The sequence below is a fragment of the Eretmochelys imbricata genome, chromosome 10, assembly GCF_965152235.1.
Source record: "Eretmochelys imbricata isolate rEreImb1 chromosome 10, rEreImb1.hap1, whole genome shotgun sequence".
NCBI classification, from domain to species: domain Eukaryota; kingdom Metazoa; phylum Chordata; order Testudines; family Cheloniidae; genus Eretmochelys; species Eretmochelys imbricata.
The window spans coordinates 9192996-9207468 of record NC_135581.1 but is presented as its reverse complement, the minus strand read 5'-3'; the positions used below and the strand labels follow the sequence as shown (position 1 = coordinate 9207468).

Below are 14473 nucleotides of genomic sequence, written 5' to 3'. Positions count from 1 at the left end.
ATTTTAGAATGAAGTGGGTTTTTTACCCACGAAAGCTTATGCCCAAATAAATCTTAGTCAGTCTTTATGGTGCCACCGGACTCCTCGTTGTTTTTGTGCATACAGACTAACACGGCTACCCCGATTTTCAAATTTAGCTTCTTCAAATTAAGAAGTTCTATGGATATGCTACGGCTGGGCACCACAGGCTAAAAGACGGCATTTCAGGTTAGAATAAACTACCGCCAGGATGATTTGAAAGACAAATCCACTCGCTTTTATTTGTTGTTCAAACATTTGAACATTCTTTTACTTGACCCTGAAGTTCAGTTCACACAGATGAGTTAACATCATAATTATTTCCATATCAGAAAGGACATGGCAAATATGACTTATGTCACTACATTTAAGGGCAGCTATGGCCAGAAAAGTGGCCATGTTAAATTAGGCACCTTCTTTCAAATCACTTTTGATTTCAAATAAAAAACATTTACTACTTTTTAATTTGCGCTTCATTGCAGAACTAACAGCACAGAGATTGAATAGGGAAGAGTAACAGTCATCATGCATGCAGCACAAGCGCAAACCCAGTGGTTGCTGTTTCAGCTAGTACAAAAACACCTTTTGAAAGTTTTGTTTTAAGATTAAAGAAATCCAAGAGCACAAGGTGTTGCACCAGCCCTGCACCAGTCTTTCCAAGCCGGAGATCTGTTTCAAATCTTGGTTTCTTCTCTGTTTCTGTGTGAGGATAGATGGAGGTTGGAGGATTTAACTATGTTTAAACTTGGTTTGAATGTAGGGTACATGCTCTGAATATGGGTTTCACTACTATAAGGTTTAAGTCACACAGGCACTGTCTAGACCATGTTAGGAACTAGTTTAGCTACAACTGTTTAAGGCATATTTAAAATTTGTTTGTTTTAAAAATAAACCACATACTTCACTCCAAGACCAATGCAGCAGAGGTTCTACTACTAGCGATCACGAATTTGGCAGATGAAAAAGTTTCAGTTTAGCTTAACTAAAAGCTTTTGCTCAGAAAAGGCCATGGCAAACAGTCATCAGGGCATGTACGTTGCCAGAGCTGTGAGGAGAAGATTTCAGAACCTATACCTACAGAGGAAATGGGTTGTAGTGATCAGAGTAAAGAACTGTGAATCAGAACTCAATGACATATTACCAGCTCTGTTACTGAGGTTATGGCTATATTGTGGCAAAAGATGCATAGCATGGCTGTGGCCGGCCCACACCAGCTGACTTGGGCTTGCAAGACTGAGGCTGCAGGGCTATAAAACTGCAGTGTAGATGTTCAGGCTCAGACTGGAGCCTGGCTCTGAGATTAGGGTAACCAGACAGCAAGCGTGAAAAAAACGGGACGGGGTGGGGTATAACAGGAGCCTATATAAGACAAAACCCCAAATACTGGGACCGTCCCTATAAAATCAGGACATCAGGTCACCCTATCTGAGATGCTCCCACCCCTCACGGGGTCTCGGAGCTCAGGCTCCAGGCCAAGCTCAATCATCGGCGCTGCAATTTATACTCCCGCAGCCAGAGCCAGCTGACCTGGGCTCTGAGACTCGGTGCTGCAAGTTTATCGCAGTGTAGACACACATGCCAAAACTAGCATGGCCAGTCAGGGTCACACAAACAGTTCCTTAGTCACTCCATCCACACAATGGGATAAAACCTATCTCAGAGGTGCTCGGAGGAATAGTTAATGTTTGTAAAGCACAGAAATCTTTGAATGAAAGGTGCTAGATAACAGCCATAGCATTCTTCCTAGAGCCAGCCAATGCTAACAACTCACGTTTGCGATCAGAAGAGGGGCTTTTTTAAAAAAAGTCAGTTCAAATGCAACACTTTCCCACCCTCACAACACTGTTATTTTAGTCCAACTCTCACACTCAAAGCGAAGAGTTATATTAGGCACCAACATATTGACCCAGAAAATAAGCTCAGTCAATCAAAAGTGTCCGCAAATGAAAATTTACGATATATGGTACCCTGCTAAGTGGGATGTTTACATTTTATCTTGTATGTCAGAGGACATTTTTTAATATGTCCGTCTTAGAAAACAGCTTCATGCCACGGCATTGTATATATTTGACAGCACTTGCCATTTTTTTAAAAACTGCTGATGTCCAGTGAAATGGAAATTTCACGGAGCTCAAGCCAGAACAGCTGAAATGTAACAATTTTAATTGTGGAACAATCAGTTTACATTTTAATTATTCTGTCATTTGGGTGCCTAGAACTTTCAGGGAAGTTAATCTTCAATATACCTAACAATTACCTAAATGGGCCCCTCTATGCAGTGAGCATGCTGTAGTGTACCTGCACCAGAGGACATCAAGCCCATGAAGAGCCTTGTCACAGCCCAAATCTGGCCCCTCTTATTTATTACATTTCAGCTTGACATGCCATTGTGATGGAAGTGCTCTTGCAAGTAAGGCTGATCAGTGCTCTGACCTACTTATTCCAACACAAAAGATGTGATGACAACCCAAAAGATAGCTTATTAAAAGGAATAAAAATACAGGCAAGAAGCCTTTCTTGACCCGTCAGTCACCCATGCACTACAGAGCAGATATTTTTGAGTGCTTACTGGATAAACACCCACTCACCTCATTTGTCCTAGATCAATAGGGTCCTATAAGCTAAAATTGGAGTTTAACTCTATTGAACCCTTGCAGGATAATATGGGTAATTTGACTCAATGATAGGAGACTGATGGGGAAAGGATGCTTCAAAGCATGGATAGGAAAGTGAGAAATTAGTGGCTTCTATTAGGGAAGCCAAAGTCCCAAACTCTAGTCTCTGGTGGAGAGATCTTAAAGCACAAACAGCTATTGTGGCAGACTTGGAATTCTAGGACCATTATGTATTGAACATCCTAGGTTCATTGATGACTGTCCTAATTATGGTTCCACATAACTTGTAGATTCATGCATCCTGATATTGTTCAATTAATTGTCTTGTTTAGCCAGACAAGAACTATCCTCATATAAAAGATTGTGAACACTCCAGCTACTGACCATTATTTTCAATTTTTGCTTTGCTTACTAATCAGTTTTAACATGTTTTAGACTAAAAAGAAAAGGAGTACTTGTGGCACCTTAGAGACTAACCAATTTATTTGAGCATGAGCTTTCGTGAGCTACAGCTCACTTCATCAGATACATACCGTGGAAACTGCAGCAGACTTTATATATACACAGAGAATATGAAACAATACCTCCTCCCACCCCACTGTCCTGCTGGTAATAGCTTATCTAAAGTAATCGTCAGGTTAGGCCATTTCCAGCACAAATCCAGGTTTTCTCACCCTCCACCCCCCCACACAAATTCACTCTCCTGCTGGTGATAGCCCATCCAAGGTGACAACTCTTTACACAATGTGCATGATAATGAAGTTAGGCCATTTCCTGCACAAATCCAGGTTCTCTCACTCCCTCACCCCCCTCCAAAAACCCACCCCCATACACACACAGACTCACTCTCCTGCTGGTAATAGCTCGTCCAAACTGACCAATGGCCTAACCTGACGATTACTTTAGATAAGCTATTACCAGCAGGACAGTGGGGTGGGAGGAGGTATTGTTTCATATTCTCTGTGTATATATAAAGTCTGCTGCAGTTTCCACGGTATGTATCTGATGAAGTGAGCTGTAGCTCACGAAAGCTCATGCTCAAATAAATTGGTTAGTCTCTAAGGTGCCACAAGTACTCCTTTTCTTTTTGCGAATACAGACTAACACGGCTGTTACTCTGAAACATGTTTTAGACTGTGAAAGGGCATCTTCAGGCCATACTGATAGGCTCTACGCTACAGACCCATGCTGATGAAGGAAAATACTTGGAGCCACTTTCTCTTCTTTCAAAATCCTGCAACTTATCCAGTTCTGCTGATACCAAGACATTAGACTCCTCAACTGCCTAGTTGTCAAGATTTCAGCAAGGAAATGAGGAAGAGGGTGGTGCTGCGTTAATGAAGTACATTGTTCTTTACTCAGTGTTCAGTGGCATTTTGATCCTAGGGTGATCAAGAGAGATCTCAAATACAGTGTTTAACACAGAATAATTTTTCTGGAGCCACCAACGCAACTGGCAAAATAATTTAACAATCCTCGGACTGGTTTTACTTGCCAAAGTTTTGCTCAAGTTCTAGGCTACCAGCAACTGATATTTATGAAGTTAACACTATCAACCCAGGACATGTTAGTTTTGTCATGTACATAGAAAATATTTAGAGAAAAATCTAATAGGACATGCCACTGCAGTGTTACAGAAAACCGCATCAAAGCATCAGGTGGCGAGTCCAGGACATAGTGTCAGCTTTATAAGGAGTACACGTCCAGTTTGTCACAAGCTGGAGTGCAGGAACAAACAGGAAACTCTTTTCAAATCAGATAGGCAAAGGAAAGTCAAGCCCATCCACTGACGTTTTTAAAGCAACAGGGGGAGGAAAGCTAGTAATACATCAGGACAGTCTGTAAATATTAAGGGTATAAACATGAAGGATGGAAAGAAACTATCTAAATGTCTATTTAGAAGCAATGGAATATATTTAAGGAACTACCAGCTTGAGGGAATGTAACAAAACACCTTCCTGAACATGAGATCCTGTAGGCTGAGGAGTATTTCCCAAGGGAAGGAATGGAAACCTCTGTGCCAGGACATTCAAAACCAGGCTGAATAATGTCCTAGAAAAATATTTTGCAGAGCACAATCCTGCATGACCTAATAAGACTTTTTAACTTTGTGATACTAAGAACATTCCAAAAGTGAGATGATACAAGGTACCAACATACTACTCAATTTTGCCAAGAACCCAGAAAAGTATTATTTTAAGCGCTACTTGTACCTGAAGGGGTATTTCTAACGTAGCGAGAGAGCTTTAGGCGTTCTGGAATAATTCAGTCTCCTTTGAGCAATGCTTTACAAAAAAAGTCATCTCTGTGCTTTACTGCAGCCGAGATACCTACCTGCATTTTTCTAGAAGTTTATTAGCAATTAAACAACTCTAGCTGTGACACAGAAAGACTTGAATGAATAGAAAAGCTGAAGGCAGAATATTTTTCATATTACCAAGAATAAGGTTGGTGGAGCTAGAACGTAATGGCAGCCGGTTTTGCTGAGCAGGGACAATGCCAGGAGTGGGGGAGGCTTTGTTTTCAAGAAGGGTTCTGTTACGATTAAGGAAGGATCTGTGCTTCTAGACACTCATGGCAATGCAGACTTCCTCCCCGGCACATTTTGAAGCAATATGACTAGGGTCAGGACAACAAATCTATGACTGTAGCCAACTTATTTGTTATTTCATGAACAAACAGTTCCATTAACCAATTTACTGCTATGTGAGAAGCTCAGACTCTCCGCTCTATACTTACACATTTAGGTCATAACAGTTCTTGATGTGAATTAATTCCTCAACATACTCTTTCCTCACATCTGGGAATCTTGCTTCCTATGGTGGGAAAAGCAAGAGGTTTGTTATATTGGAAATTAAAGTAATAGAAAAAACCTAGCAGCAATATCAGTAGGAACAGAACATATATAACTTAGCTAGCTTGTCCCCTCCTTCAGGTGTCAGAGCATCTTCTATGAGAAAATTTAAGCTTAACCAGCCTGGAGAGTGGCAACTATAGAGTTTAGATTCCCGCATTCACTATCTACTCACCACACCCACCCATCCCTTTGCACAAGAAGTTAGGCCAGCTACCCTTGGACACACTGGGGGGTGGTACTGAAGGAAGGCTCTGTGAAGCAAGTGTAGCTATTGTTTAACAGTTTCCTGTCCTAAGTAGTTTAATCTTTTCTGCTAAGACACGCAACACCCTGAAACACAATCAGTAAAAGGAGTGCACTCCAAGCACCCAGGTGTCTGTCAATGCTAAGATAAACCAGAACTGAGAAGACCGAACATTTCTTATAGTTTTTGTACAAAGTTTTTCCAGCATTCTCCTTACAAAAGGCACCACCCTATCCCTGAAGGGATAGGGAGAGTAAACCTGATCATGTACAGCATTTTGATTTGCAAGACTGTAAAAAACCATAGTAGTTCAAGAACAAAAGTCAACTTTATGTCATATCAAAAGTTAAGCCCAAAGGGAACTATGAAGAAGCACAAAGGGATCTCACAAAACCGTGTGACTGGGCAACAAAATGGAAGAAGAAATTCAGTGTTGATAAATGTAAAGTAATGCACATGGAAAAACAGAATCCCAACTATACATACAAAATGATGGGGTTTAAATTAGCTGTTACCACTCAAGATAGATCTTGAGGTCATTGTGAATAGTTCTCTGAAACTCAATGTGAAGCAGCAGTCAAAAAAAGCTAACAATGTTAGAAACTATTAGGAAATGGATAGATAAGACAGATATCATCATAATGCCACTATATAAATCCATGGTACACTCAGACCCTGAGTAATGCATGCAGTTCTGGTTTGCTGGAAGCTGGGAATGGGCAACAGGGGATGGATTTCTTGATGATTCCCTGTTCTGTTCATTCCCTCTAGGGCACCTGGCATCGGCCACTGTCGGAAGACAGAATATTGGGCTAGATGGGCCTTCTGTCTGACCCAGTGTGGCGGTTCTTATGTTCACCTCATCTCAAAAAAGATATATTAGAATTGGAAACGGTACAGAGAAGGGCAACAAAAGTGATTACGGTTACAGAACAGCCTCCATATGAGGAAAGATTAAAATATGCCAGGGGATAAGGAGTATTTCTGCCTCCAGATTTTAGCACAATCTGTTATTGTTGCAGAGCTTAGATGACCGCTCCATTCCACTAGGCATTGTACACATGAAGTAGAAGACCATAACTGTCCTGAAGGGCTTACAATCACAGAAGACAACACAGAAAAAGGGTGTGGTAAGGAATATAAAGCTATAAACAAAGGATGGTTTTCTAGTATCAAGTTAGGGTCATGATTTTATGTTCTTATTATAGGCAGTCCTACCAGCCCCACCTTTTCCTAAAGTTACCTGACACTCCTTCCCCATTGTATGACCCTGTTTTCAGTTGCTTATGAAACTTTGTAAAACTGTTTGCGATGAAATTTACATGCCAAGCGTCTGCCTCTGGCGAAGTGTTTTGGAAAATTTCAGCCAGAATGGCTCAGCATCCCCAAAACGACACTAGGGAAAAATACATTTTGCCCATGTTAAAAGATTTCTGGTGACATTTTGTTTCAAAACCCCTGGAACCTCCATGCTCTGGAGCAGGAAACTGAAATCTGGCAGGGGGTGACCTTTGCGCCTTTTTCCATCCCCATGAAAATCCATCCAAATTTGGCCAAATAATAAGTTTTTGGGGGGGTTGGGAGAATTAGGAGGAGGAGTCAGTTTGCACATGCTCATTAGGCACTTGCTAGAGCTTCACAGGTAAAATTCCCAAATAATCTGTCTGCACTAGGCATGCTCCAGTTTGCATGTGGGCAGGACTTCCCCTGCAATTGCAGATCTGGGGGGCTGCAGGCTGGACCAGGATGAGGCATCAGAAATGAGCACAGGAAGCCTGTACCTCCTGTGCTCTGAATGACACCCTCACCCCTCCAGCTTAGCCTAGGCAGGATGGAGGAGAAAGTTGCCTAATTTGAATGCAGAGGAGACAGGAGCTGGATGGGCAGGGGATGGGGAGGGAAATCTGGAAACAGCTGTGCAAGGAGACTGGGAGTGGGATGGGAAGTCTGGAGAGGTGAGACTAGGATTGGCTGGGCAAGGAGATTGGGACAAGAAGGCAGGACTGGGACAGGGCAAAGAGGATGGGGGAGAAGGAAGGGAGTCAAACTTGAGGGAAATGAGCAAGAGAATCTGTGCCCACTAGAGAACACACTCCTTCAGAACTGGGAACAGAACCCAAGATTCCCAAGTCTCACCATTCCTCTGCTGTCAGACATCTGTGAAAGCTACTGGCAAAGAGTCTCATCCACTTCTAGTGCTAGTCCACATAGAGGATGACAACCTTCTACTGCTATCATTTACTCTTTTGGCTCAAGTGAGATGGATCTAAAGGTGCCAATCCTGCTGATGACCCATGTGAATGTCAATATGATGCCACATGATGGAATTTGTTTTTCAGATGGCTTTTTAAAAAATTTAGGAAGTTACACTCAACAACTCTATATTAAAAAGAACAGTATTAAGGATGCCAACTCAGGCACTCAGACGTTAGGAAATGCTAGAATTAAGGTTGCCCAGGCAACCTTAATTCAGCCCCTTTGTATTATGCATTATAATGCAGTCTATAATTGCAGGATCACATACTATTATTTCCACAGGACCTCTGCTTCATTCAGTGCACAGAATGAAACTGCTCTGAAGATGAATCAGGGCTGTGTAGTAAAGGAGACATGTCTGTAGGACCCTGGTTCATTTGTTGCTGAAGTCAAAAAACATGTAGTGAACAAGGCAGGAGGGTCTCATGGTAAGGATAGATGAATGCTACCCTGGAGAACTGAATTCAATCCCTGCCACTGCCACAGAGTTCCTGTGAGATATATTCAGTTTAAATGACTTTTGCCTAACTTTTCACAAGTGGTCACTAATTGTGTGTTCATTTTCTGGGTGCCCAACTTGAGACCCTGGGGTCTGATTTGACAAGGTAACAGGCACTCACAGTTGCAACTGAAATCAATGGGAGCTGTGCTTTGAACTCGTGAAGTGCTGTATCAGAACATGTTCTGTCAAAAATCCCAATCATTTTTAAAGGCTATAAATGCACAGTGTGGGCAAGTGAATGTGGTGACTTCCTCAGCTAACACAGCACACAGAATACTTACTGTTTCTTTGATGAGCAGGGCAGTGAGGTCTTCGTCCTGCCCAGCAGCTCCTTGCTCTGGAACGTTACCAGAGCCAGGCTCATGTGATCCCTGTGCAGGGAAGGCTGGGCCTGGCTGTTCATTGTCTATTGCTGCCCACTGGCCTCTCATTTCCTCTGGTGGATGAGCTGGTTGAGGAGAAGCTGGGCCTGGAATCCCATCCTGTTGTGGTTCAGGTCTGGGAAAGGCTGGCCCAGGGTTCTCTTCCCGGTATGCCCTTAGCAAAGATCCCAGTTCTGCTTCAGGCTGCCCTTGCTGCGGAGCACAACAGCTTGCTACAGTACGTGGCTCATTGTCTACAGGCTGGAAATAAGGATGATCCAACCGACTGTTGTCTCTGGTGGCCTGTCTGCTTGCAGCTGCTGCAGCAGCAATTGCTCCTCTGAGGTTTTGTAAGAGGTGTTGATCCAGGTCTTCATTCTCCTGGTCCTGTACTTCCAGATTTTCCTCCCATTTAGGTAGGAAGCCAGCTTCCTCCAGGTTGATTATTTCCCTTTCACCACTGGGACTTGGACTTGTCTTTATTGCTTGAACCACACTTGGCCCAGGCTCTGAATCACCCCCTCTTTCAACCCTGTGCCTACAGTGTTCAGAGGGTCCAGGCAGCTGTGAGGCATGGTTTCCATTCTTGTCTCTGCTTGGCCCTGCACCATTCTCCCCCACGTGGTTACAATGGGTTCTCTGGCACACCACAAAAGGCCGAATCCCCTCTTGCAGATGTAAGCTCTTCAATGCCATGTCACCCTTAGATACTTCTCCCAGCTGGTTCACACCTTGCCACTTCGCAGCGGATCTGATGACATTGGGACGCAGAACCTGCTGTTTTGGGGTCTAAAAAGAAAAGAAAACTGAATAGTGGGAGCGCTCCATTTTGCATACGTCATGGAGAAGTCTGTCTAGATGACCTGTGCATCCAACTAAAATTCTGGCCTGAGGCAGGGGAAGTAAGGTGTTTAGCAAGCAGTAGGATAAGGGCTCAAATACTCATTACAGGCAACTTGCCCTACCTTATATTTCATGATTTTCTCGTAACACAGTTCAACTGTATTTTAACTCTGACCAAAACTAATAGTAAAAGATGTCTGGGCAAACTAAGTACACATGATTTGAATGGACTCCTATCACTGTGCGCCGCCCACCATTAAAATAAGAAGTGGGAACTCTGACCAGTTTGATAACCACACCTCAGTTCACCAATTCACTTAACAGGCAGCAGGAACCAGAATTCATGCGCTAGTCCCAGCCACTGTTTCTGCTTCTGGCAGACTGAGGTTTGTAACCCATGAATCGAGGCTGAAGAGCCATTCCTATGTTTTTCAAACACTGGAATGTAATGGGCACTCTGTTAAGAAATCGGTTTTGCTAGACAACTGTAGTTGCTTTAATGGGAAAAAAACTGGACAACTTATAGGATTTTTTAAAATAGCTTGAAGGTGAAATATGCTTTTTAAGAACAAGCTAAGTAAGTTGCAGTTTTTGAACTTGTTCTGTATGACGACAAGTGCAGGTGAGAAATAATGTTATAAGGTAGAATATGCTTTGCCTGAATATCACATGTGTATTTCTGCAGCTTTAGAAAAATGTAACTAAAATCTGAGAATGTATTATGCACCAGATCATCAAAAAGCATATTTAGAAGTATTTTTAGATAAACCAAAAGGTTTTGTAACCCATTAGAACCCAGTCTGGCAGTCTGGTTCAAGTCCTGTGTTTTCTTGCAACATTAACTGTCAAAAAAGTGTAGGGAGCTGATGTCTGCCTCTGAGGACTCATTAAGTCTTGCAGGGATAGAACTCCAAAAATCAGGTTATGGCACCATGTGCCATAAGTGTGTCTTGCGTTTTAGAGATATGAGACAAGCTCCATATCACAGGGAACTTGTGCATATTTAGGATACAAGACATTACGAGGGAACGTGACGGACAGACGAGTTACAGTAACAGGGTAATGTGGTGGTGGTGTTAATGCCCACTCAGTGGTTATACTTTTTCCTACACTAACATTACATTCAGTGGAAAAGTACAGTTCATAAGCCTGTCACAGAAGAGACTTTTAAGAAATTTGAAGAACAGGGTTTGTGTGACACCAAGAGCCAGATGCATGTGTTAGGGGCCAGTGGAGGAATGTACTCAGATGCAAGTGGGAGGAGGCAGGAAGTGGTTAATTTTTCACCCTGGGCAGAGTAAATTGACAAGGATTGGAGGAAAGAGAAACAGAAGAGTAGGAGGAGTGATACTGAGAGAGATCTATACATATTCTGTTAAGGAGTTGAGAGTAAGGTATTTAAGTCATTTTAGTTCACTTAAAATCCAGAATTCAGGATCCAAGTTAAGAGTACAACAAGGTAAAAAGTTTGGCCACAGAGCTGCTTTGGTTAACTGTAAAACTCTGTTTACATTGTCTTCAAGTACTACGCTTCTGCTTATTTAGAGAAAAACAATGAACATACCATGATACACTAAGTATCCAATCATCTCAAGAGATCCACTTACAACTTAGTTGTCCCCTCTGACATGGAGAAAGCATGGATCCTTTTTGTAGTACACCTGGCAACCTGTGTCCCTAAACTGTACCAAACCCTTGGGTTGCTTAGTCAGGAGAATTCAGGGTGACAATGCTCTTGGACTTCACCTCTCCACAGCAACAGTACTGAGAGCAACCTCGGAGATATTTTTGTATTGACCGTCGCCCCCAAGGAAAGATAACCACCTCCAAGAAACTAGAGAGAAAATGTTGGCAAGGTGGTGTGGCAAAAGTGGAGCTGGGAAGCAATGAACTATAATAATTTTATTAACACTGTGTGAGACCAGGTCAGCAAGGGAAGATTGTGTGTTCTGGGTTATGAGGCTTTCCTATGTGAATGCACTCCTCTAACTTATATTGGAGCTGTGGGGGAAGAACAAAAGAGGAAAGAGAAACAATGCCTTCCCAGATCAGAACACCTAGGCACATACTAGAAAGACAATGTGGCCCCAACTGTTAACTTCAGAGATATTGTATCTTGTCTCCAACTGTAAACCTTGTTTTGTAATGCTGGGACCTACCAGCTCAAAGGGATTCAAACATTTAAAAGTGGATTCCTGAGAAGGTAAGGGCACTTGTCAGGAGTTGTCTAGGGAGAAAGGCTCCATGGAGGAATCTAAGGAATTGGGCCTTCCCAGATCCAGGGAGTGGTAAGCAAGCATTATGTTTAGGCTGATTTACTATTTTTAAGATGTTTCTCTTAAATGTTTTTGTTCTAAATAAAAAAAATATACCTTTATCACTAATCACCACTGTTGTTGCCCCAGAGGGACTAGAATTGCAGAGTCTGAGTCTAGATGAGACCTGCTAAAGCAATTATGGTTAACACACTGGCGACTGCATCCCAAATGCAGTCAGAGTGAAAAAAATGCTCCTTTCCATCCCAAGAAAGAGGTGCCGGCCCAAGACCCAAAGCAGTGCATATGCAGAGGAGAGGAAAGGTGTTAGAGGAAAGCAGTAGTCAATAGCCCCACAATTGCATGCCTTGGCAAAAGCTTATTGCATACAAAACTGAAGTCAAGAATGCAATGCATTCAACATTGTGCCAGGAGCATATGCCCCCAAAGTATAATATGTAGGCATCAAACCAGGGCACTGGTATACGACACGGAAATGGTTAAATTTAAGACCATATGGCATTGCTTGATCCTTTTCATGTTAAAGATTAAAGCCAAAAACAGTCATTGCACACTTACCTTACACTGCTTTTCTCTTAAGAAGGCTGGAAACACAAAGTCAGTTTACCACAGGTTCCCTTATGTGTCAGTGGTCAGGACATTCTGGTTCTTAACGCTCAGATTTGATCACTGAGACATGCCAGATGGCTAAATACTCAAATATATCCCCACTTCCCTAAATGCAAGTCCCAGAAGTTTACTGGAAGCAGTGGGCAAGAATTTTGTGCTCTTGACTGCAGAAGTGGCTGACATGCCCATAAATCAAGCAAAGTCCACGACCACCCTCATTTTAAATATGGAGCAGCCATACACATCCCAGTATACAGTACTCCATCTTCTTGGATTAAGAGAAAAATCATTATATGCTGGGAGCTGTAATCTTTGTTGGCTACACCACCTGTCTTAAGCAGCATGGTTTTGTTAACCTCACTTTACCCAAATAAGATGGAGGAGCTGAGATCCCAAAAAGTTGCCAATGCAGCCATCAGCTAACACTAAGCTCAGGTGCTCCTGCTGAATAAGCTACCACAGTGGTCACTGTGAGCTCTGAAGGAGCATGTTATTCACCTGCACAATAGATTATTCAGAGAGGCAAAGAATAATATGGTAATGTGTACAACATATGAAAATCACCTCCACCAGGATGACTACATCGTCGTCGTCTTCCTCCTGCCGCTGCTGAACTGGCGTATCTAGCAACAAAGGCAATTCTTCATCTGAGGAGTCCGATATGGTGATAAGTCCTTCATCTCTCCTGTTTATCCACTCTGCAGTAAGGCAGATAACATTATCTATTTGCTAAAGGTTTGCAGCAGCTCAAACATTTAGATCCTACAATTTCAATCTTAAAATAAAAATAAAAGTTCTGAAGTTTGCAATGCTATAATGGGGAAAGGATCTCAAATTCATTGTTAGAATCCTTACCAGTCAGCATACTAACGTAAGGAAATCTATACAAGTGCAGACAACAGCAGACAACACCTCAAACAGAAGCATATGTAAAAAATAAGTTTATTCTTTAGTGCTGTGCAAATCCTCATCTCAGATTCCAGCAGGAGTTGGTTTAGGAATGGTATAGCAGCACAGGCTACTGCAAGTGCTAATAGATACTCTAGTCTCAGTGCTCAGCTTCTTCAATTCATTTCCACAAGGAATGGGATAGGAGGCACTGCATACAGGAGGCTCCAGCACGGTCAACATCTTAAAGGCTGTTCATTTGATTGATCATTTGAGCAGGTGCTGGAGGAGGGAAAGGGATCCAAGTGCCATTCATTTGCTTATGAAAGCAAAGAATGACCTAGCAGGAGTCTGAGTGAATGAGGTAGGATCACCGGCTTTAGGAAATCTACTACTCCAGACAAAAGTGTATTCTGCCAGGAAGTGGTGTCCCTATCTTAAAAGGCTCTTTCCAAGAATGAAATAAGAACACAGAAAATAAACAGAGTTACTGGAACCTTGAACAAACTTTTCATCCAGAGATTTATGGTTTCTCTTATCCCAGAGGCAAAGCATGGATTTGATACTCAAGATTTTGGTTCAACCTTCAGTAATCCAGTACAACAAAAAACTGCCATGACAGCCCATCACTTGCCTACAGAGAACAGATTTATCCCTTTATCTCCAAATACACAAAGACACCGGTATTTTAAACTCCACCTGTGAAGGAACAAATGCCAACTTACATAGTCTATTAGGACATGAATGCAAAACCAGCCTCCATGCCAGGAGACCCTTAAAAGGTGGGCTGCACTACTAGCCTCTCAAAGATTTGTGAAAGTAGCTCTATTCTGAGTGGCTATTTCCAGGAGTTTAGCAAACTGCCTGAAGAAAGTGGAACGGGAGAAGGAGAAATTCACACTTCTTGGCAACCATTTGAGTATGTGATTTGGTGCAGCAAAGCATGCTAACATCTTAGGTATTACTCTCACAGCTTTCAGAGGTTTACTGCTTGCAAGCACTA

The 14473-nt window shown here is 42.4% G+C and overlaps 1 protein-coding gene across 1 annotated transcript in view; it reads right to left on the bottom strand.

Annotated features, from left to right (window-relative positions):
* RNF216 (ring finger protein 216) overlaps positions 1 to 14473 on the bottom strand; it is a 120234-nt gene that overhangs the window by 78853 nt on the left and 26908 nt on the right. Inside the window, exons 3-5 of the mRNA XM_077827914.1 lie at positions 13147 to 13280; positions 8774 to 9643; positions 5373 to 5449 (exon numbers count right to left, since the gene is read on the bottom strand). Coding sequence (XP_077684040.1) covers positions 5373 to 5449; positions 8774 to 9643; positions 13147 to 13280 — 1081 coding nt within the window. The remainder of the gene's footprint in view (positions 1 to 5372; positions 5450 to 8773; positions 9644 to 13146; positions 13281 to 14473) is intronic.